The sequence below is a fragment of the Dromaius novaehollandiae genome, chromosome 7 (assembly GCF_036370855.1).
Source record: "Dromaius novaehollandiae isolate bDroNov1 chromosome 7, bDroNov1.hap1, whole genome shotgun sequence".
Lineage (NCBI taxonomy): Eukaryota > Metazoa > Chordata > Aves > Casuariiformes > Dromaiidae > Dromaius > Dromaius novaehollandiae.
The window spans coordinates 13,096,687-13,117,810 of record NC_088104.1 but is presented as its reverse complement, the minus strand read 5'-3'; the positions used below and the strand labels follow the sequence as shown (position 1 = coordinate 13,117,810).

The 21,124-nt window shown below is 42.6% G+C and overlaps 1 protein-coding gene across 3 annotated transcripts in view; it reads left to right on the top strand.

Annotated features, from left to right (window-relative positions):
- PDIA5 (protein disulfide isomerase family A member 5) overlaps positions 1-21,124 on the top strand; it is a 101,091-nt gene that overhangs the window by 50,539 nt on the left and 29,428 nt on the right. For all 3 annotated transcript variants that reach the window (XR_010389939.1, XM_064514701.1, XM_064514700.1), the window contains exons 12-13: positions 17,599-17,669; positions 18,722-18,885. Coding sequence is in view for 2 of the 3 variants with exons in the window: in XM_064514701.1 (XP_064370771.1) it covers positions 17,599-17,669; positions 18,722-18,885 (235 nt within the window). In the remaining variant the exon portion in view is untranslated. The remainder of the gene's footprint in view (positions 1-17,598; positions 17,670-18,721; positions 18,886-21,124) is intronic.

The following is a 21,124-nucleotide window of genomic DNA, read 5'->3' as shown; positions in this document are numbered from 1 at the left end:
CAGGGTCCAGGCTTCTCTTGTTTGTGTTGATTCTTGTACACAAGGCATTAAATGCTTGTGAAGTTGCTGACTTTAAGTTTAGGACAGAGCTTAAGAACTAAGAGCTCCTGAACCCTTCCTTGTTTGTGGCCGCTAATGCTTCATTTTGAGCACTGGAGGGACTCACTTTTCACTCCTCTGCTGCAGTTTCTGTTCTCCGGCAATATAAGGGGTCGTGGTCATTATATATTGCGCTGAAGTATGCCAGTGCTTTATTTAAGTTCGTAAAGTGACCAGGACTTTTGAAAGCTGCAATGCAGAGCTGGTAGTGATACTATTTCCTGTTTTGCTGAAAATGAATTGCGCTGATTTTTTCTTGATGACTTCAGACTTTTACCTTGAGCAAGACAAACACAGTGGGTAGCCCTGAGAGACTGCCTTCATTAAGCTGTTCCAACTAGGCTGTCCTCCTGTATGCTGTAGGGTGGAAGAGTGCATTAATAAGCTTGTTTACTAATGATCTAACTGGTTACAGCTACATAGCCGACCCTACCAATTTTTTGTACTTGCAGTTGAAGCTTCAGACCCAAATCCGCTATGCTGGGTGGTATATAGCTTCTGTCTCCTCTTAGCACTGTGCTGCCAGTTGCATTTAGATGAGATGTTCATTTTCCTGGTCACAGATTTAAGGCTAGGGCTCTGGAGGCAGACTGCATGCTCACAACTGAGGGTCTTGGCACAGAGGCTGAAATCCTGCTTCCCTTTAATCCACTAGGAGTTAGCACTTTTTTGAAGATCTGCCCATAAGACTGATTCGAAAAACATACCATAATGAATTTCACTTTTGCCTAATGAAATGTCTAGGGGTTTGATCCATTGAAGCAGGCAACTGACTGCTATTTTGTTGCCGTGTCAACTGGATTGTGCTTAATAGTGCCAGTGGGACCGGACGTAAACACCTAGTTTGAAAACCAAAGCACGAGTAGCAGAACTGGTGAAGCCTGGTTTGCTGGGGAGTCACCCTTCGTTACCCAAATCCTTCCTTCCCCCAGGCTTCCGTGTGCCCCCGGCGTGCAGGAGACAGCAGAGGCTGCTGCTCGTCTGGAGCTCTGCGCTTGCTGGTTTGGTTTGGCGACTGCTGCCAAACAGAAACCCAGCTGCTGAATTTCCCTTCTTCCCCCCTCTGCGGACAGTGGTTTGGGAAAAGGATCCTCTCTGTCTAGCCTCAGTTTTCTGTAAACTTGCAGGGATTCAGTTGTATTTGAAAGCTCTGCCAGCTTTTAAGTTTGAAAAGGGGCAAAGGAGTTGAGGAATGTATTTGGGGGGGAGGGAGGGCAGAAATCAACAGGTTGGTCCTACCACCCTTATCCCTTTTGGAAGTCAAATTAGAAATAAACAAATACACACAGCTATAGCTAAGTTTCTAGTAAATCCAAGTTATTAAGAATCTGAACAATATTTAGGGTTTTTCTAATGTCTTTTAAAAAAAGAATAATACTGTTTTAGGGATAACAATGCTGTGTGACCCATTTGGAGAGATGGGGCACTTGTAAGTAGGTTCATTCTGTACTAAGGGGCAGTCTGTGCTAAGGTACAGTAGTACTTCTGGCAAATGTTTCAAAAGAAACCAGTTGCCTGAATTGGGCTGTTGCAATCTTCTGATAACATGTTCCAGCTGCTCAGAACTGGAATAAAGAGTGTTCCTTATCAGAACAACTCTATCTTAAATGCAGCCTGAAAATTTGGGGCATAAGCAACTTAATACATTTTATTTACATTCAGAAAATCTCTACTAGAGAGAGGCAGGTGGTAGTGGCATGCCTACGTGCAGAATCTAGCTTGCAAATGTGTAAGAGATCTGCACTTGTGAGAATCCTCTCCGGGCATCCTCAGCAACGAGTGGGCTTGCAGACTAATTAACAACAGACAGCTATCATAAACAGTTATCTCCATGATTAAAAGATCTTCTCCAAGCACTTCTTAAATTTGCTAGTGGAGTCACCTTATGAATATTAGGAGATAAATTAATCCAGTAAAAGAAGTGGTAAAGGCAGAGGGTATCTTATTTGTTTTAACCTTGATAAAACTTAGACTGTGAGAGTATCTTCTTTTAAAATTAAGTATTAAAAAAAAAAAAAAAATCTTGAGACAAACATACAAAATAGGCCAAGAAATCAGGATATACTCCTATGTAATTAAGAATAAGCAAGGGGATTTCAGCACTGGCCTGGAATTAGCAAGTACTTAAAACTCTGTGTCACCATGCAGGGTACACGTGACTTTTTTTTTTAACTATACTATAAATCTTGTGTTCGTTTTGCTAGAGGCAGAATTATAGCACTGATGCTTTAATTACAGTTTCATAGTCAGATGGCTAAAGCATTAATAGACTGTAGCATTAAAAATGTCTAGGAAATTCCCCTCCCCCCCCCACCTTAGCACTGGAGATGCAGTTGAACCAAACACATCCCTGGTAAAATATTTCCTACCTGCAGAATAAGGCACAGTGATGGTTATGGCCAACTGTGTCTCCATGCCTGTGGCTCCCAGTGTTCGTCCCTGTGGATAACACTGTAATTATTTACAATCAGTTGCACTTACCAGCCCAATTAAAGATGTCACCACATTTTGCATGAAGTGCAGACTAGTGTAGCTTGGTTCAGCTAGAGCAGCTATGTGTGATTTAAATGTATCAGGAAAGTCTGTTACATGCAGCTTGCGCCTCTTGATATCGAAGACTTTACAGCTTTTCTGAAATAACTTAGAACAGACGTGACATAGAAGATAGGCTGTTTTGAGTCGTTACTGCTGGCCCTGAGAAATGTGGGTGAGTGTGGGTGGATGGGATGAATTCATCCCGCTTCATTCTGCAGGTCACTTGGGACATGAAGCAGGATTTTTAACCTTCTGAAACTCCTTTGTTAAAGCTCTTAAGAGGATGCTCTGCAAATCTGAATATTTAGAATAGGTAAATGATAACTCAGCCAGCTGTGAGTCCGAAGGCACTCTTCCTCCCTAGTTCTGAGAGGAGCGTGCATTGCTGCGCGCCTTTTAATTCAAGCATTTTGCTGGAATTTTTTAATTGCTGGTGGGCATGTTGTTATCCTGGATGCGTCTGGGCATCCTGAGAATGTGTTCAGTATAGCCGTTCATCACATGTAACACCTGATGAAGTTGTTTACTGTCTTGCAGACTTCTGAAGTGTGTCTTTGTGTGTTGCTGTTATACCCAGAAACTTTGGTTATGGGATCCAACTGGGATCTCTTGGTATGTACCGCTGTACAAAAGAACAACAAATAAGTGGTCCCTGCCCCCAAAGGATTTGAAATTGTTTCATGGATTGATCATTTTTGCTAACACAAGATAGCATGGTTATGGTAACAGACCTATTTCTGAGGCCGTGGCAGAAGATGTATCATTGTGAATTAGCATGGATTCACCCAACTTTGGAATCGGATCACACCAACCAAAGCTATTTATGTACTGTGACATAAATAGAGGCACCTATGCAACTTATTGTCTTCTGTTAGCAATGAAAATAAAGGCTCCGTGTCCATATGTGCCTCTCGATGTCCGTGCTGTAGGCTGCTCAGTTTATTTAGATGCCCAAAATGAGAGCTGGGTTCTGAATATCTCTGAATTTGATTTATATTGCCAGTCAAATGTTGTTAGGTGCTTTAGTGAGATAGGGACTTGCTGGAACTTACACTTTCAAAACACTTGAGCACAAAAAAAGCACTTTTTTTTTCCTGTTGTCCATGTCAACCTACTTGCTGAATGAAATGCAATTTTTAAGGTAATGTCAAAAAACTTGCCAGATTAGTGGAACCTGCTGTCTTTTGGATTGGGTTTTGTCAAAGGAACAAAAGCTCCACAAATTTACCTTTCTGCTTTTTTCCTAGCATTTCTCTCCAAAGCACCTCCGAGTCTTGCACAAAATACATCTAACCAAGTCACTGATGAGTCAATTCAGATGCTGCTGAAGGATGTTTAAAGTTGGGGATTGAAATTAAAATCAATTCAGAAATGGGTTTTAAGTGTCTACTTTTCATGCATAGGAGTTACTTTTCATTATGTTTTGTTAACACAAATGACATTGCTAACGTTTTAGAGTGTGACTGTTCCCATACCTCATGTAGAGTAACCTCCTGGCACCACCATGAGCTCTAACCTCCTCTGTTATATTCAGCGAGTGCAGATCTTAGTAGGCAGTCCCTGTTGGTAATGAGTGATCAGGAACCTCTGGTTGCTCAGGGTTGCTTTTTCCCTCATCACACCACATCAGAGATAACAGTCCATGGTCCTGTAGTGGTGCCAAAGGTAATGGAGAGAAAAAAAGGCAGCATGGCCCTACTGTTATCAGGAGTGCACATTTGCTTTTTAAAGGATTAAACAGAAAGATTATTTTTCCTGCAACACTTCTGCCTTGTAGGTAAGCTTACATTCATGTTAAACCTGTCTTCTACCCAGCTCTCTTCATAGGACTTCTTCAGAGGCATCATGTAACCTGCAGTTGCCGGACCTAGGGTTAGAAAAAACGTTGTTGATGCCCTTAGTGTGTTACTGGAGCTGTCACTGTTTTCCTTCCCTGATAAGAAAGGAAGGCAGGGAATACTTGGCCCACATTTTTTCTCCCTAATTTGTTCTTGGAAACTGATTTGGAGATGCAGCTCTGATGCACCTCTTCTTGCTCCCTTGTAGTGGAAAGGAGAGCAAGAATAAATCTTGAGATGATAAAGTGCCCTGCGGATTCGATTTGTTGTTGAAATGTCCATGAAATTCCTCAGATAATTTCTCTCCCTCTGTAAACCAGCCTGATAAATTTCACAGTTGATGCTTTCCAAAGCCAAGTATTCAGCTGTACAGGTTTTTAATTGCACTGGGAGCTGTTTTATCAATTCAGCTTTGAAAAACATTTCGCACCCTTCTCTCCTTCCCTCCTCCCTTCCATCCATTAAAACTCAAGCTTTTAAGCCACTTTGTGGGCTCCTTATTGAGAATACCAGCCAATTAACCCAATACAAGATGAGGGCCTCCAGCCTCTAACCAGGTAGCAGGCTGGATGTCTCCCTGAGAGCGTACCATCATTGGTTTCAGTGAACTTGGTTTTGTTTCCTACTGCTGCGTGTGGAGAGACTAGAATATGGGAAGCTATTGCCCATTTTACATTTAAAATAAAGCAAACCAAAATGTGCACACAAAATCAAATCTGCTTTTTTTAGCTGGGTGTTGCAACTATAAATAAGTCTCCCTTTCAGACCCCAACTGGTTCCTTGTGAAAGCAAGCTACCATTGCAGTTAGCACTAATTGGTATCTCTGTTGGCAGCCTCTACAGAAGGGCCATGGGTTGAAAAGGCTGAAGAATTAATTTACTGCAGGACTTAAATAGCCCTTCCAGCACGGGTCAGCAGCAGTGTGATACTGGCAGCCCTTAATAAATAAATAAAATCCTCTGTAGTTTTTTCCATGCTGATTCATGTTTCAGTCTAAGACACTTCCCCCCCCCCCCCCCCATGGAAAGCAATGTAGTTGATGCCAGTGGAGGCTAAAGAGTTTTGGGTTATCCAAATAAACAGCATTGAATGTGGAGTGGATGGAAATACCTTTTAATTTCTTTTGTCCTTGCCATATCTGACACACTTATTAATTTGAAATAAACGATTGGCTATATTCTGTGGTTGAACAACTTCTGCTATTGGCCTTCAAGTGTACAGCCTCTAGGATGAAGGAAAAAGTAGATAGCGGGGAAAGCTGTCCTTGTTAGAACCCATGCTAGGAGACTCCTTAATTTTTTGCCATCTTCTAGTGGTTGCTCTTCATAAGAAGCCTGAACTTGCCTTTGTTGATGGTATCATTTTAGTTCAGGTGGAAAAGACTGTCTTTCATCACCGAAGGTCTGTCTTCAAACCTCAGCCTTGGCATCAGCCGAGTCAGGCAGCTTCAGAAAAGAGGTGTGCACCTAACTGATGTCCATGTGGGCAGGTCTCGGCTTCCTGGGAGCAGTGTCAGCAGTAGCACGTTTGTGCTCTTTGCCATTGTTTTCAGCTTTATAAGTTTGATCATTCCTTGGTTGAAGACAGCTTCATATGAGAAGGGCTTATTACATTATAGAAGCACTGAGGACATGGAGAAGACCAGTGTTTTCAAAGTGTGTTTTAACTGTACAAAAGGGCAGGGAGTTAAGTTGAAAGCTTGACAGGATGTAGCCCTCATTCAGGAGTTTGTTTCTGAGTTTCCTGAAAGGTCTTTTTATAAGCCTTCACAATCCAATCTCATGTATGAACTCTGCTTTTTGAGTTGGACTTTTCATATGGACAGTGCTTTAAAAATACTTGTGACCATTATTCAGTAATGCTATAATCAGAGAAGAAAATGAAGGTAAGCAGTTTTGTGCCTGAGTACCTGCAGACTGAAAGGATTACTGGAAATTTGTAGTGTGTAAGGCTGTATATTTGTAGGGTTGCCAGATGCCATACCCACCTGATACAGCTATACTTACTGGTCCATTGATCTGTGCACAGGGACCATGCACATGTCAAGGTGCTTGCTGTGGGCTTGATCCTGCTCCTAGCAGAGCCAGTGAAAGTCCTGTCCTTGCTTTCAGAGTAATTGGAGAAAGCTTTGAGTGAGGTAAACTCCTTCTGGACCATCACCTAGGTTGTAGGCAGGGCCTGACTGTGTATCGTTTCTTGGTGGAAAAGTGCATATCACCAGATGGTTTGGGGACCCGTTGCAATGCCCTGATCACTTCAAGGTTGAATTGCTGTGCAAGGGCACTTAGATGAGGAGTATTGCTGTTTTAAGAGTCTGGATAGTTAGGTGAAAGGAAGAGATATACTTCAGTTCAGGCATAGCATTTTCTGACTTTTTGCATGCCTTAGGTGCTTAACTTTAATGTTGCCTTAATGCATTTTTAATGGAATGTATAATAAACTATATTCCTGGACAAGCATAAATTGTGCCAACTTTCTGTTCATTGTATGTATATACTTCTTAGCTGAACTCTGAACACCCTTACCGGCACGCTCCGAGAACAGAGAGATTCTTCACATCAACCAGATAAATTCTTGGCTCTTGATTCTGCTTCTAGTGAGACGAACAAGTTTTGACTGTTGATTTCAGCAAGATAAGGACTGTAAAACCCAGACTAGATTGATCAATATTTAAAAGCATATAATCTACAACAGGGTGTTGCTTGATAGTATACGTATTTAAATATCAACAAAGGAAATCTTGGGGAATGTAAACAGTTCCATGCAATGATGTGCCTCATTAAACTAATTACAGTAACAGTTTTCAGCAGGGCTTTTAGGCACACATGTTAAAGCAGGAGTTATTGAAAATGCAGCAAACCAGGAGAATGAAGAACCTGACATAGTAACTTTTTTTTAATGACCCTCCCACCTACATTTCTTGAGGGTTTAAAAATAAAAATCAATGTGGGGTTTTAGTGGTACTTAATGTAAATAAAGAGGAGAGTATAAAAATTCTAATAACTAGATTGTGCAGTAAAAATGGATGGGATACCTAATGAAAGGGGTGAGGACAGTAGAGACAGTCTGTTGTCTCTTTTCTGTCAGTCTTTTGATTGTGTAGCATACAGTTTGTATAAGATGATTGTCATTCTGAAGTACTTTGTGCTCTTTGAGCAGAGTGAAGTCATAAAAGAGGATTATCCAGTGATAAAAATGATAACCTTGGCCTGGAGATATACACATTTAGTCCCTTCCCTTGCTTCAATTTATAAAACCATGACCAAACTCGCTAGATCTTTGTCTGTTTCCAATCTGAGAAGCAGAGATGACGTTTCAACTTGTGTGAGAGTTTTATGTAGTGGTCTACGTATAGACTCTGAGAGCCTCTGCTTTTGCAATAATTATTTAGGGAGGGCATATTGTAACTAAAAAGAAAATTACAAAGACTTGATTGACATGAAGGATGTAGGATTGTGTCTTCTGCGTTCGTTGACTTGTTGAAGACAAACAGGCTTGGCTGCCGTGTTGAGGAAGAGCCACGTGTGCCAGGGAGAGTGCCCTGCTCAAATGCAGCCATCGCCACTAGGGCTGATGGCTTGCAGCCTGGCTGAAGTCCACGCGTGGACCACGACAGAGGAGCCTGGGCTTCCTGGGGTTCAGCTTCACAACGGGAAGACCAGCGAAACCAGCTTTTCAGCACTATTGCGGCCGCTCTGCCTGTAAGTGGGAATGTGACCTGCATGTGTCACCATGCCACTCTGGAGACAGCGAGGGGACTGGAAGTGGAGTTTGAATAACTTGCTTATTAGCAATTTTGGGAATTGGTAAGAGTAAGCAGAAGGGTAGTAGAGGAGGAGAGAATGGAGCTGAACCATAGATACTTAGACTCTGTTGAATTTGGGAGATTTGTTCAAAATGCATTGCTGCCTGCCAGCCTCCAATAGGGAGCAATTAGTTGTCTATTAATGAAGACATTTAGGAAGACCATTCTAATCAGAAAAAATCTTCCTGTGAATGTGTGGCAGGTGGTGTGAAGGGAACATCAGTTACTTTGGGGATTTGCTGCTTCATTTCTCCCTTTACTATTGCTTTTCCTCTCTCCTAAAAAGTCCTTACTGTCTAACTGAGACTAGTGCAGAGGACTGGCTCCAGCTCCTGGGGAACCATGGGGTCAACTGAAAGGTGGCGGCAGAAGGAAGACTCGTCCTGTTCTCCTCCCCTTCTTAGGATGTTTCAGCAGATTATTTAATTATTCATCTGAGTGGTCTTTAAAGGACTGCTGTAATTGTAACTGCCTTTTTGTCTAGTGAAAGTCTTGTTTATTGATGGATTAACGTCAGCTCAGTAGGGTGATGTTGTGTTTGTTTTGACTGAACATGCACAGCTCGACTGGAGATGAAACGGGCATGAAGTATGGAGGCACTACCCGGAGCGCTGAGATTTTTCTTGGGCTTTTGCTGTGGTCTCTGTGTGTGTGTGGACCGGATGACTTTATTCCCGCAAACTTGACCCCAGTGTGTTTGTAAGCCCTTAAATTCTGGTAGGAGTGAAGCGGAATTTATTTCTATAGGTTTACTTTGCTTGCCTCTAATGACTGTTAACAGTGAGAATTAGTTTTAAGAATTAAAGCAGCCAGGGTTATTTCTTCTGAAATAAATTAATTTCCTTGCCTGGATGAACTTAATATACAGTGCAGCGCTCGCATTTGGAAAGTGCCTTACAATATCTCTGCTATTTGAAACATTACCAGCAGAGTTTTCATTATCAAGTTTATCTTCCTTAATAATTTATGGCTTGAATTTTTATTATCCTATGGAAGGGAGAGTAGGGAACTTACTTTAAAGGGCAAATAGCAAGCAGAGAAATTTATAGTGAAGGATTGCTTTCCTGTCTGTCTGTTCCTTGCGCCCTTTCGGATGATGACTTGGCAAGTGGCGCTGTCAGAAATGAGTTATTCACATATGAATCCCTCTCTTTGATATCAATGTACTGTGCTGATGGTGGGGGTGTATCTTCTGGGGTCCTGACTGTGATTAGTGAGCATCCCACCACACTTCTGAGAGGTAGGTGAATGTATCTCAGCTGGCAACTACTTTTGCTCCGATTCTGGACAAAAAGCGCATGTTCTGCATAGTGCCCCTTCCTGCTGCCTCCTCTTATTGATAACTCTAGTAATGGCCAATGTGAATGTTGCTTTAACACCCCTACCCCCAAATCTTCAGTTTTGGCTTTGGGATATAGTTAGCTTTCCTAGCAAGATCTCTGTATTGCACCCATTTAGCTGATGTTTTGTACAAATTGCATCCTAGCTGATCATTTGCTTGCTGTGCTGTTTCACTGAGCTGGACAGTCACAACTCCGTGGTCTAACCTCCCTTATGTGACGTTGTCATTACTAAATCTAAAGTGTAAAATCTTTCTTAGTGGGGCAGGAATATGAGGGAAGGCAGTACAGCTTCTTTTCCCTACCTAAGGCAAAATATTCTTGATCATCTGGCAGTGTGTGGGGGGGGGGAGGGGAGTTCGACAGGGGGACTATTTTTTTGGATGTGGAATAATTATGGTCTAATCAAGAAGGAAGCCTTCTGGTGGTATTTTTCATGAACTCTCGATGATTTCATCTTAAGGCAGCCATGCTGTAGTCTCTCGCATTTCAATAGGGGAAGATTGATTTTCAACACCTACTCAGGGCCATGATCTTCCAAGCTGGTGTAGGAAGTGTAATTCATATCTCCTGGTGCCAGCTGATCCACCTTCCTTCACTGCTTTTCCCACCCAAGGGGGATAGTAGGAGGTACCATCCTCTCCCAACACTGATTTCTACCAGTTGCACCATACAGCTTTGACTAACCGGCTATATACATGTAGCATAAGCTCCAGTAGCTGGAAGCTGAAGCCAGATTTGGAGTGGCAATAAGGGACTGTATGACTTTTTTGTTTTTGTTTCTTTTATTTAAAGAGAAATATTAGCCTTAAAGAGCTTTCCTGGACATGTGCTGGAGTCTGTGCCATGGGAGAGGAGGGTGTATTTTTCAAAGGCTAACTGCAGGAACCTGGCTCAGCCAGGGCTCCCTGTAGAGTTAAATGCAGAGAGAGACCACTCTCTGAGGGCAATATAGAGCAGAAATTTGTCTCCACGTAACTCTTTAGGGAGCTGTGGGAGGTAGCAGCCAGTGGCTGAAGTTAGCTTTGGAGTACATTTGCCCTTTCCCCTGAGCCTTTACGTCAAAAAAAGACATGGTCCAGTGTGACCAGAAATGAAGGCGGGAACATCGAAATGAATTTTCTTGTCCTGTGTGATGCAGGAGGTCATAAAAGTCATCTTCCTTTAAATCCTGTGAAAGCTGTATGCAGATCCGCTCTTATTTCACCTTTCTCTGTTCTGATTTTTCCCCTGCCACGGTCTGTTGCTGGCTGAAGGGAGCCTTTCTGCTGGAGCTGTGAAAATGGCATGAATGCAGAAAGGATTCCTGGAGGATACATTTGGTTAAGCTCTCTCTTGAGTTTGATCTTATTTATCTTACGTAATGCAGTGGTCTGAGTGTCAGAGAGGGAATTCCTCGTGTGTGCGTGAGTACTGGGCATCATTGCATTTGCGCAGATCATTGCACGTGCAGGTTGAGTGTGCTGTGAGTCCGTGGTCGTGCCCAGCAGCTGGTGGTATAGGTGAGGATGAGGTGCCCTGCTGCTCTCCTGTCGCTAGGATGGACTGTGCAGCCCACGCAGCCAAACAGTTCGGCCGCAACTGCGTAAATGTAATGTGACTGCACTAATCTAAACTGCTGAAGTGTTTTCATTCTAATTCCATGTTTTTAGTTGCTCAGAACCTTGCCTTCCAGGCTGAGCTTCTACAGGCTTGGTCTCTTGTAAAACCACAAAGCTGTTTGCTTGTCACCGATACCTAAGAAATGTAATACTTGGTCAAATTAAGTCTACTCTTTAAAGTACAGTAGCAGTTTGTGTATGTGTGCATACACATCTAGTTGATGAATATTTGAATTCAATGCAAGTATCAAGTCCCCTGGAATTGTACCTGGGAGGGCAGTGCTGCCCTTGGGAGGGAGATGGATGGTTTGGTGGAGCTTTTTTTTTTTTTTTTTTTTTTTTAAAGAAAGTATATTTCAGAGTAGATATGAAGAGAGAGAAGTATACATAAAATTTCTTAAGCCTCTGATCCTTTATCAGGTGAACTTGTAAGCAAAAACCTGGGGATCTGATTATGACCTATATATACAGCAATCAAGTTTCATGGACCGTTGTAACTATTAAGTAGGTGTGGAAGCAGCACAGCTCCACATGCATACCTATGGTTATGGGAAGGAAGAGTTGCTTTCAGCATTTATTTGCAGCCTCCTTTCCTGACAAATTTGTGGGTGATTTCCTGTCAGATGTGTGCAATGCAGAAGGTTAAATTATGCAAGGGAATCTGCAGCCGTTATAGTTTATGCTCTCCTACAATGATAGAAGAATTGTAAGCTGTCTCATGTCAAACCTTAGAGCTACTCTGTTATATGATGCATAAGAAATCTTTGCGTGTTAAGGACTTTCATGGCAGAGGAGAATACATTTGTATTCTTGCACAGGTGATGTAGAGGCTGGGACTGTGTGTCCTTGCCCTAGCTCCAAGGAATAGTATTTTTTTCCCCCCATCCTCCCTACCTACTGTTGCTCTATGTGTATAGGTATATGATTCAAAGTTAAAAATGGGGTACACACAAGCATTGGCTATTCTGCTGTGTTAAGAAATCACTGCTCTGGGATTAAGAATGGAGAAATCGAAGTGATACCCCTGTGTTATGTGTTTAGGGAACTGAGGTGGATCTGAAGTTTTGGGGGTCTTTCTTTTTCTTCCAAGTTGTCCGTAAATCTTCCATGAATGTAGTCTGAACTCCCAATGACCTGCTTGCTGAATGCAGGACATGTTTTGGGCTTCAAATTTATGTTTTCCCATCAGGTTAATAGAAGTATTTGTAGTATGCAGCTGTAGATGAACATGGAGATGGCATGATACAATAAATGGTTGGTACGTGATAGCAGTACCCAACCAGCCTGCCGATAGCAGAAATTTAATGATTCTTTAAAATCTTTATTTGCAATTTAGTTTGTCTCTAGGGTTCTTCATGTCAGAAATTCCTTATCTGCAGTCACCTGGATGTTGGCCTTTATCTCTTGCTTGTCACGTACCTTCTTTCACTTCAGATCCTCTGCTAATGTTGTGCTAAAATGAGAAGACGTGACTGAAAGCATGGTGTTTGTTTTTATATAGGAATAATATCCTGAAAGAAGTAAACAATAAATGACAAAGAAGCAGAGAGATTTATGTTCTGGGGACAGCAGTAAGACTGCATATGCAGTAGCTTAGTTGATGGTTGACCAGTTTTCTGCCTGTCCTCTTCAGACAAAACTTTGCATTTTTAACAATAGAAGTGTTTGCTCACTTCAGCAAGAGTTTGGAGCAGTTGCGCTTTGTACTGTGAGTCTCTACAGTGGTGCCAAACAGGTTGCCATGAACAAATACAGGTATTTATTTGGAAAAAGCTGCATTTCTGTTTAGTGAAAACTGTTTCTCTGTGTAAGAGACTGAGTTCAGTCCCTGAAGTCTTTAAGCTATGGAAGCTGCCGTAGAGGAGGGTGTGTGCTTACATACATAGCTTACAGGTGAGGAGGAAAGTGTGGCAGTGAGCTTGTTGTTACACTGCTCCTAGAGAGGAAAGACTTGAAATACTCAAAGTCCTCTAATAATGGTCCTCTGCCTTGATTGCCTGCCTACGGTGGCGGGCCAGTAACCGCGACTTACATCTCTGCTGCTTCCACCACCATCCTGGCATCTGTGTGTGATTCGTTGTGCTGGAAGAGAAACTGCTACTCAGCCTTTTGATTTAAGGTTTGAAACTGAAAATTTTATTTGCCTTTATTTGCACCCTAGTCAGTACAACTGGTGTAACTCCTGTAGTGAGCTGTGCAGATGCGAGCTGCTCGGCGCGTTAGTTAGCGTTTTCTTGTCCGTGTGCTGCTCACAGTTCAAAAGCAGCATCGCACTGTCCACGCTTGCCTCTGGCTCTGCGCTCAGATACGGCCTCGCTCTGGGCAGGACAAAGTGCAGGCTGAGCAGCGTCCTCTGGTCTGCGGTGGGTTTCTGGGTGGGAGACGACTGATCTCTGTGCTGGAACAAGCTGGAGACCTTTGCTTGCCACCGCTCTGGGGATGCAGCTGAGCTATGTGACAGCAACTGCGCGGAAGGAAGGAGCTGTTTATCTGCCTGGCTGTGTGCTGCAAATAAGAACACTGATTGTAAATGAAATGGGAAACAAGAACTCTTACTTCATTTAGGCATCTGTTTTAAAAACAATTAGCAAGAGGCTGTCTTCTACCAGATGTCCTGGCGCTGATTTTTGTAAGCTTTTTCCTGTTTTGTAATATAGCTGCTTTACACTTATGCTGTGTACTCTTTTCCCCTTGGGCACCATGGAGCCATGCAGACTTGGGTGTCCTTCTGTGTGAGTGAAGTAAGATGTACTGAGAGTGTCCAGAATCATTCAGCAAACCTGCAGAGCCAGGAGCTGAGCCCAGGACTGGTTTCATCCCCCAGGACAAAGAGTAACTCTTATTTTCACCTCGTGGGAGAGCACCTTGTGTTCTGCAAGCAGAGAATGAGGCCATGGGCAGCCTCCTGTGCAGTTGCCTACAGCTCCCTACTGTCCCTTGGTTGCTCCCAGCAGCCTTGACCAAGAGAGACCTGGAGGGCTTCAGTGGTCACAGGAGGTCGTGGGACATCCTTGCTGTTGATTGTAACCTTCTTTCTCTGCCAGGATTGAACAGATCACTTCCCTTTCTTAGATTTTTCCTTTTAATGCCAGTATAGACTTAACACAACAATGCATCTTCTAAGAACACACCTATCAAAGGTGCTCGCTGCGAAACCTGTGGGCCTCCATCCGCAATCCCAGCAGACCTTAAGCAGCACATTGGAGCATCTGCAGGATTGTTATTTTCATGTTCCCTATTATAAATGGAGAATGTCTGAAAGCAGAGGAGGTTAGCACAGAAGTATACAGCTGCTGCTGAACAGCGTAATGTAGCATTCAAAGGAAAGGTAGTGACCTTGGAATTCATTTAAATGACTTTTTCATTGGGCTTGAGAATTCAATGGTAATCTCAGAAGATCATTGAAATGTAGCATAAATAATCATAGGAGAGATGAATTGATTTGCAGTGTGTAGATCTGACTTTTAACTCAAATCGCCGCTCCTCTCAATGGTAGGTGAAAGCAGGCAGTAGAATGCAAAAGAAAGGAATAGCAAAAATCTCTTAAAGATGGCCAGGTAAACATTTTAATTGTGGGAGAAGCTCTTGGGATTTGTTTTTCCCATTTCAGATTCAGTGGAACATGCTGTTTTTTTCTGGACTAGAATATCATGCTATTTTCTGTCATTGGTGGAACAAGCATTGCATGAGAAAGATTTGAGGGCCTGAGTCTGTATTTAAACATCTTTAGAAACCAGATCTTTCTTCCCCTTCATCGTGAGTGAGTAAGCTTTATGGAAGTCCGTAGCACTGTATTAATGTAACGTTTGTGAAAGAATCCAGAGCTGTGATACTTTATGGTCTGAATATCTTTTTCCAAGATATTCCTTAACATGCATTTCAAATGCTTTGGATTGTTTAATTTCTGTGACAAAGTGTGCCTAACTTCCCCCCCACACACACTTCCTCAGTGCATAGATATGGTGAAAGCTTGGGTGGTTGCTTTTGCACGATCAGATCTAATATTAATGATTGTGGAATATAATTTAGGTCATGTGCGCATGCAGTAGCGAGAGCACACAGCGTGACGTTTATCCTCAGTGGGGGACGCACTGTGTAAAATCTACCAAGGCAAAGGTACCCCCGCAAAAAATCTTCTAACAAATCTGAGCTAGCTAATTCAGTGAAGTTCCCAGGTACCTGAGCTGTGATTCATGTCCCAGGTGTCTGAGCTGTGATAGAGTCAACTTCACCTTTGTTATAAGTGGGAAAGAACACAAAATGAATAAAGTCCCCTGATCCTAAAAGGAGAAGTAAATCCAATTCAGGCAGGTGTCAAAGGGAACTGTCAGCCCATTCCAGAAAGCCATATGCCTGCAAGTTTTCTGTGGGTGGCAAATAAATCGTTTTGCCACCCACTTCCATGCTCTTAACCAAGAGCAGTGCTGAGACAGTAAGTTGTCCTCAGCCTTTTCCAGCTTCTTCCTGAGTTCACCTCTGCGGCTGTCACCTGAGGCTTGGCCACCTGTGCTCTCCCTGCCACGCAAAAACCCAGCAAAACGTCGTCGTCCTCCAACTCTCCCAGCGCGTCTGAGATCAGCTTGTTCTGCGGCTTCTACCACATGAAAACCCTGGTTTTGCTCACGAGAAGGAAGTGGGCTTTTTAATGCTGCAGTCGCTACCCAAACTCCTGACTAGCACAGACCTCAGCTAGTGTTCAGACTGGAGTTCAGCGCGGGACAAGCCATTTGGGTATTTTCTATAATTCTCAGGTGGGATTTATAGACTTTATTCAGTTATATCTTCCCAGTGCTGCTGTCGCAGCAATGACTGTGCTTATAAACATGCCCGGAAAGTATTTTGTGATGCGCTGTAGTGGCTGGAGCTCTGCTGAAGTCCCTTTTTGCTTCAGAGAAGTTGCACCTTTATGTCCTGTCACTTCCAGGCTGTGAATACTCTTCAACTTGTGCTATATAAAACATGGTTGTCTGGCTGAGTTCGGGCTCGTCTGGTTGAGTTCAGATTTAGGTCTGTGTCTGCTGACTTTGTCATTCATCCCATTAGTGGGAATCAAAGCAGCACTGAGATTTGGAGTCTTTGGTTTATTTTCCTTTATACAATGGTATAAAAATAGTCGTAGCCCTGTTGCCTGTATACCTCAGAAACCACTTTTGCTGAAGCAGTATTGAAGCAGATTTCTAGCTGCATTTTCAGATACGGCTTTCAAAAGTTCCTTGAAGTGTGGGCTTTCAAGCACGCTTTCCAGCCATAACAGCTGGAGAGAGAAAAGCAGAGTGCTGTAAACGAGGGAGGACAGCACGGCGAGGGGCTGCGGAGAGAGGGGCCGGCGAACGCCTTGCATTCGCTGGGTCACGTCTAATTACAGCTGTCCGCGCCCCCAGCGCCAGCCCACCTGCAGGAGCCAGCCCCAGCTCTTCGCGCGCGCTGCCCCGTCCTCCTTGGCACCCGGCTGCGGGAACCGCGGTGGTGGTTGGTGGGCGTGGAGGGATCTGCGGGAGGGCGATGAAGGAGGCTGCCCCCAGCGCCTGCGCGCAAGACCGCGCCGTCGTTGCTCAAGCGTAGCTCGACGTTGGGGCTGAAATCTCACCCACTCCTGAACGTGCAGCTTGCCTGGAAGCCTTGGAAGGAATTGCACCAGATGAAAGCAGTTTAATTTACACCCAAATAACTTACTTTAAATCTGTTTTTCTCACTCATGCATTCATTTTACTTTATTGTAATGTCAGCACTTAGCAATGAAGTAATGGGAGATCTCTGGAGAACTTCGCACAAGCGAGAAAGCACCATTATCTCAGTTTTACAGGCCTTGCTTATGCTGAGAACATATGTGGTGGTGTAATTACACTGATGTGATTAAATCAGTGCAAATCCTTGCTACAGGGACATGCTGCACCAATATAAAGTAGGGCTTATTATCAGTGCAGTTTAATTCAAATTACATTACCTAATTAAGCTGTGCTAGTATAAGCCTCAGCTTAAATTGAGCAAGTCACGTGAGAGTCTGTGTTGTTTCTATTTAATGCAGAAAAGGATTTGGAAAGTGAAATAGGTGAGGTTGTGTCTTGCCCAAGAGCATGCTAGAAGTAATGATCTTGATGAGTATTGTGTTCATAGTACGTTCTAGTAGGGAAAAAGTGTGGGTGTGAATGCAGGGGGCTTTATTATTTTTTAATAAATTAAATTCTTTGCTTAAGCTGTGGTGACTACTTTGGAAATGATCCTAAATCATACTAAAGCTTAAAAACTGAATCAAGTAAACTCATACTAAATTCCAGTAAATCTCTACCACATGGTTTTGGATTTTGACAATGATTGGATGGGTCAATGAATAACCATGACATGTATCTTGTTTTTTTTTGTTTTTTTTTTTTTTTGGCAGGGTGTGGACACTGTAAGAAAATGAAACCAGAATATGAGAAGGCTGCAGAGTTTCTCCATGTAGCCAGTGATGTAAGTTAATTTTCTTTATTATATCCTTCAAATAATCAGTAATAAATAACTGGAGTAATAAAAGTGACTTTCCTCCCTACAACAAATTCAGCTGTTCTCATCCTCCCACAGGACCCTTCAAAATGTGCTTCCAAAGTACAGTCTCATCGCTAATGCATGAGCCCTGCCAAAGTTTTAGAAAGAACATTCTGTCTTGAATGAAAACAAAATTGAAAAATGTTTATGTATTCTGCTGTAGGCCTTATACATAATATGATCAAATCCAAAATGGATTTTTTTCACTTTGAGTGTGGAGGGTTTTATTTATGAATTAGAATATGAATAGGGTTTCATTTCTGAATTAGATTTGGGGGGAAAAAGCAAAGGGGGTCCATCCCTCAAATATCCAGGTCTTATGGTTGTGTCACTCCACTAGCTTCATCATAAGTGCTCCATCAGCATGACTGGGTGGAGAACAGAGGCCTGGTAACATGATTATTACTCTTACTGATTCAGTCTCACTCCGTATATGCCGCGAAGGAACAGAAATGGAACCATCTGCCCCAAACCTTAGGTATCTTCTGCGGAGATACCTGCATTCCCTTTATAGTTGTTGGAGAAGAAGAGGGAGATGTGCAAAAAAGAATCTCGCCTCCCAGGAGTGTCTCTTCTCCTTTGACTGTAAAGGTGTCTGATGTAAAGATGCCTGCAAGTTAGAGAAAAGTGGGTTTGTCTTGAAATAAACTTTCAACAATGCTCCTTTCTCTGGAAGAAGTGGATGGATTTGGTGGGAGGGAGTGCCGCTCCCAGGAGCAGCTCTTAGGCTCTTACAAAGTGACTTGTGTGACAGGGAAATCTGGCCAGAAAAGAGGAAGAGAATAGGTAATACCCAGGTTACACTGGCATCATAAGATAACCCTTCCTGGTGTTGCATCGGCCCGCAATGTCTTTCTGTGCACCTATAGCATGTGCCTGAGAAAATGAAGGCAGCTATGTTGTAAGTGATCGCCCTGGAGTGCGCAGTTGTGCGCGAGTGTGTTGCTGTGATTTACAGGTGGTGGTTTCTGTTTTAGAGTCCAGGTGTCCTTGCAGCAGTAGATGCTACCGTCAACAAGGCACTGGCAGAAAGATACCACATCTCAGGATTTCCTACTTTGAAGTATTTTAAGGATGGAGAGGAGAAATACACTCTGCCACACCTCAGAACAAAGAATAAGATCATCGACTGGCTGCTAAAGTGAGTATTAAAGAGTCTGAGATGGTGTTCAGGTTCGTGGCTATTGGCTCCTAAAGATTGTTTTTGCAAGGAAGTAAATCTTAAACCTGGCTTCATGGACTGCTTAAATCCCTTGCTAACAAAACCAAATTGAATTCCAGTATCCAAAGCCATACAAACATGTATGATAATTATGGTCTTTAATACACCAAATCCTTTATTTGCTGTGGGGTTTTTCTTAGTTGTCCTGGTAATGCTTTCCCCAAATAAATATTTTTCAAATATACCCTAAGCCTCTCTCTGGGGAAGGCATACCAATGCCTCTGAAAAATAAACAGAATATTTGTTGTTCCATTTTTATATTAAGCAGCAGATTTCACTATTTAGCTACTGAATTTCTGTAGCTGTATTTTCCCTCTCCAGCAATTTCAGAGTCAATGCATAGATGGCCAGTTATATGTGGGACTAAAGGAAAGCCACTGAGACCAACAAAACAGCAGCTTTCATGTACTTCCTAACTTTTCCTGGGAGGTGTGTTATAATATGCAGAATTGTTTGATGTACGATAAAAATAATCTTATTTGAAAGAGGAAAATTGCTGGTATAATTCTCTCTTTTAAGTATTTTGGAATGAAATATGTAACTCGTTTAAGTGCTGTAAGCATAGTATATTTTCCATGTTATTCAATGAAAAAAACCTGTATCTGTGTTGTGTGATATTTTAAAGTTATTTTAACTATTAAGTGTAGTTGGTATGAGGAATATAATCCTAATTTTTCCACCCCCCGTTTGGTTTTGTTTGTTCTTTGTTGTCGTTGTTGTCTTTTAATCTACATCTCTGAGTGCCTCAAATCAGGTAAGAGATACAGCCGGGGAGCATCTTTGTAGCATGTTGGGAAGTTTTGTCTGCTTTTTACATTTGCACCCAGCATTCCCTTGGCCACTTTGCTTATTCAGGCTCTAGAATGCTTTGTCAGTAATGGATATTAATCACTGTCCTATTTCCCCTAGGCATTTGCTGGAGCGTTTTGAGTGCTAGCTAATTTGTATTGGGCTGGGCAGCCAGGTTGGTGCTGCCTGTTCACGTTGGTGATCTACGCTACTTGAGTTTTCTCCAGTGGGCTAAGCAGAGCTCACACGTAGCTGTCCAGGTAAAGAAGCAGTGATGAAGAGGGCAGCGGTGGTGATCTCTTCCAGATCCAGCCGTGCCACTGGAAGACATCTGTCTGCAGCCTCAGGCAGTCAGTAACACAGGGAGAAATATAGGTTTGTCTCGCACCCTAACCACTAGCTGCTCTTCCAACTAGAGATAGAAATAAAGTAGGCTCCTTATTTGTTGACCTGGGGTAAAATTGTCACAGCTCCGCTGAACCTGATGGAAAAAGGGATGTCTGGGGTGCAAGGTGGAAATAAAGCAACGTTTGTGGAAAAACCTCTCCAGATGAGTGGTCTAGTCACAGCAGTGCAGGTTTCAGCTCTGGTCCCCAGTCTGTTTGTGGTGTCTGTACTCTGCACTGTCTCACTACAGTGTTATCGGTATCTGAGTAGCTGATTTCAGGCCGGCTTGGGGAGGTCTGTGTGAGATGAAATCACACCTCTGACTAGCTGCAATCGATGATAGCTCGCACTAACTGTGTTCATGTGGCGATTTGGACTAGCTGTCCTAATTCTTTTTTCTAAGAAGGGGCAAATCAGTATTGATGGAAATATGATGGCTGTCCACCAAATGACCTTGAATAGAACTTTAAAATTTGAGGTTTTCTCCACTTAGTTTTTATGTTCCTGATACAACTTAAAATGGTGTCATTCAAAGTGACAGGAAAGTCTGAGAAGCTAATTTATTACCAAGGCAACATATGAAGGTCTTTATACCTTGGCTCCATTCTGGTGCTTTTATATAAGTAATCACTTATTTAAGATACAGCAGGAATGAATTTAATGAGTCTGAGAGAAGTCTGTGAGCTGGTGAATAGCGGAAGTTTTGTTAGAGGTGCTCTAGATGTGCAGCGTTGCTCTGATCTAGTCAGTATGTGCAGTCATAATTGAAAACCCGACATTCTCTTTATCAAGATAAAATATTCGAGTTCAGTTACCCCCAGTCTTCCAAATGGAACGATGCTGATTTTTGTATCCATACTTTAATATTAGAATTCAAGAGAAGGTCATGATATTCTTTATAAAAGTTTGCATGATAGTGATAAGAGAGTATGCAGCAAATGTTCGAATGGAAGATGCTGCCCTGTGTCAGCTGCCTTTTGAT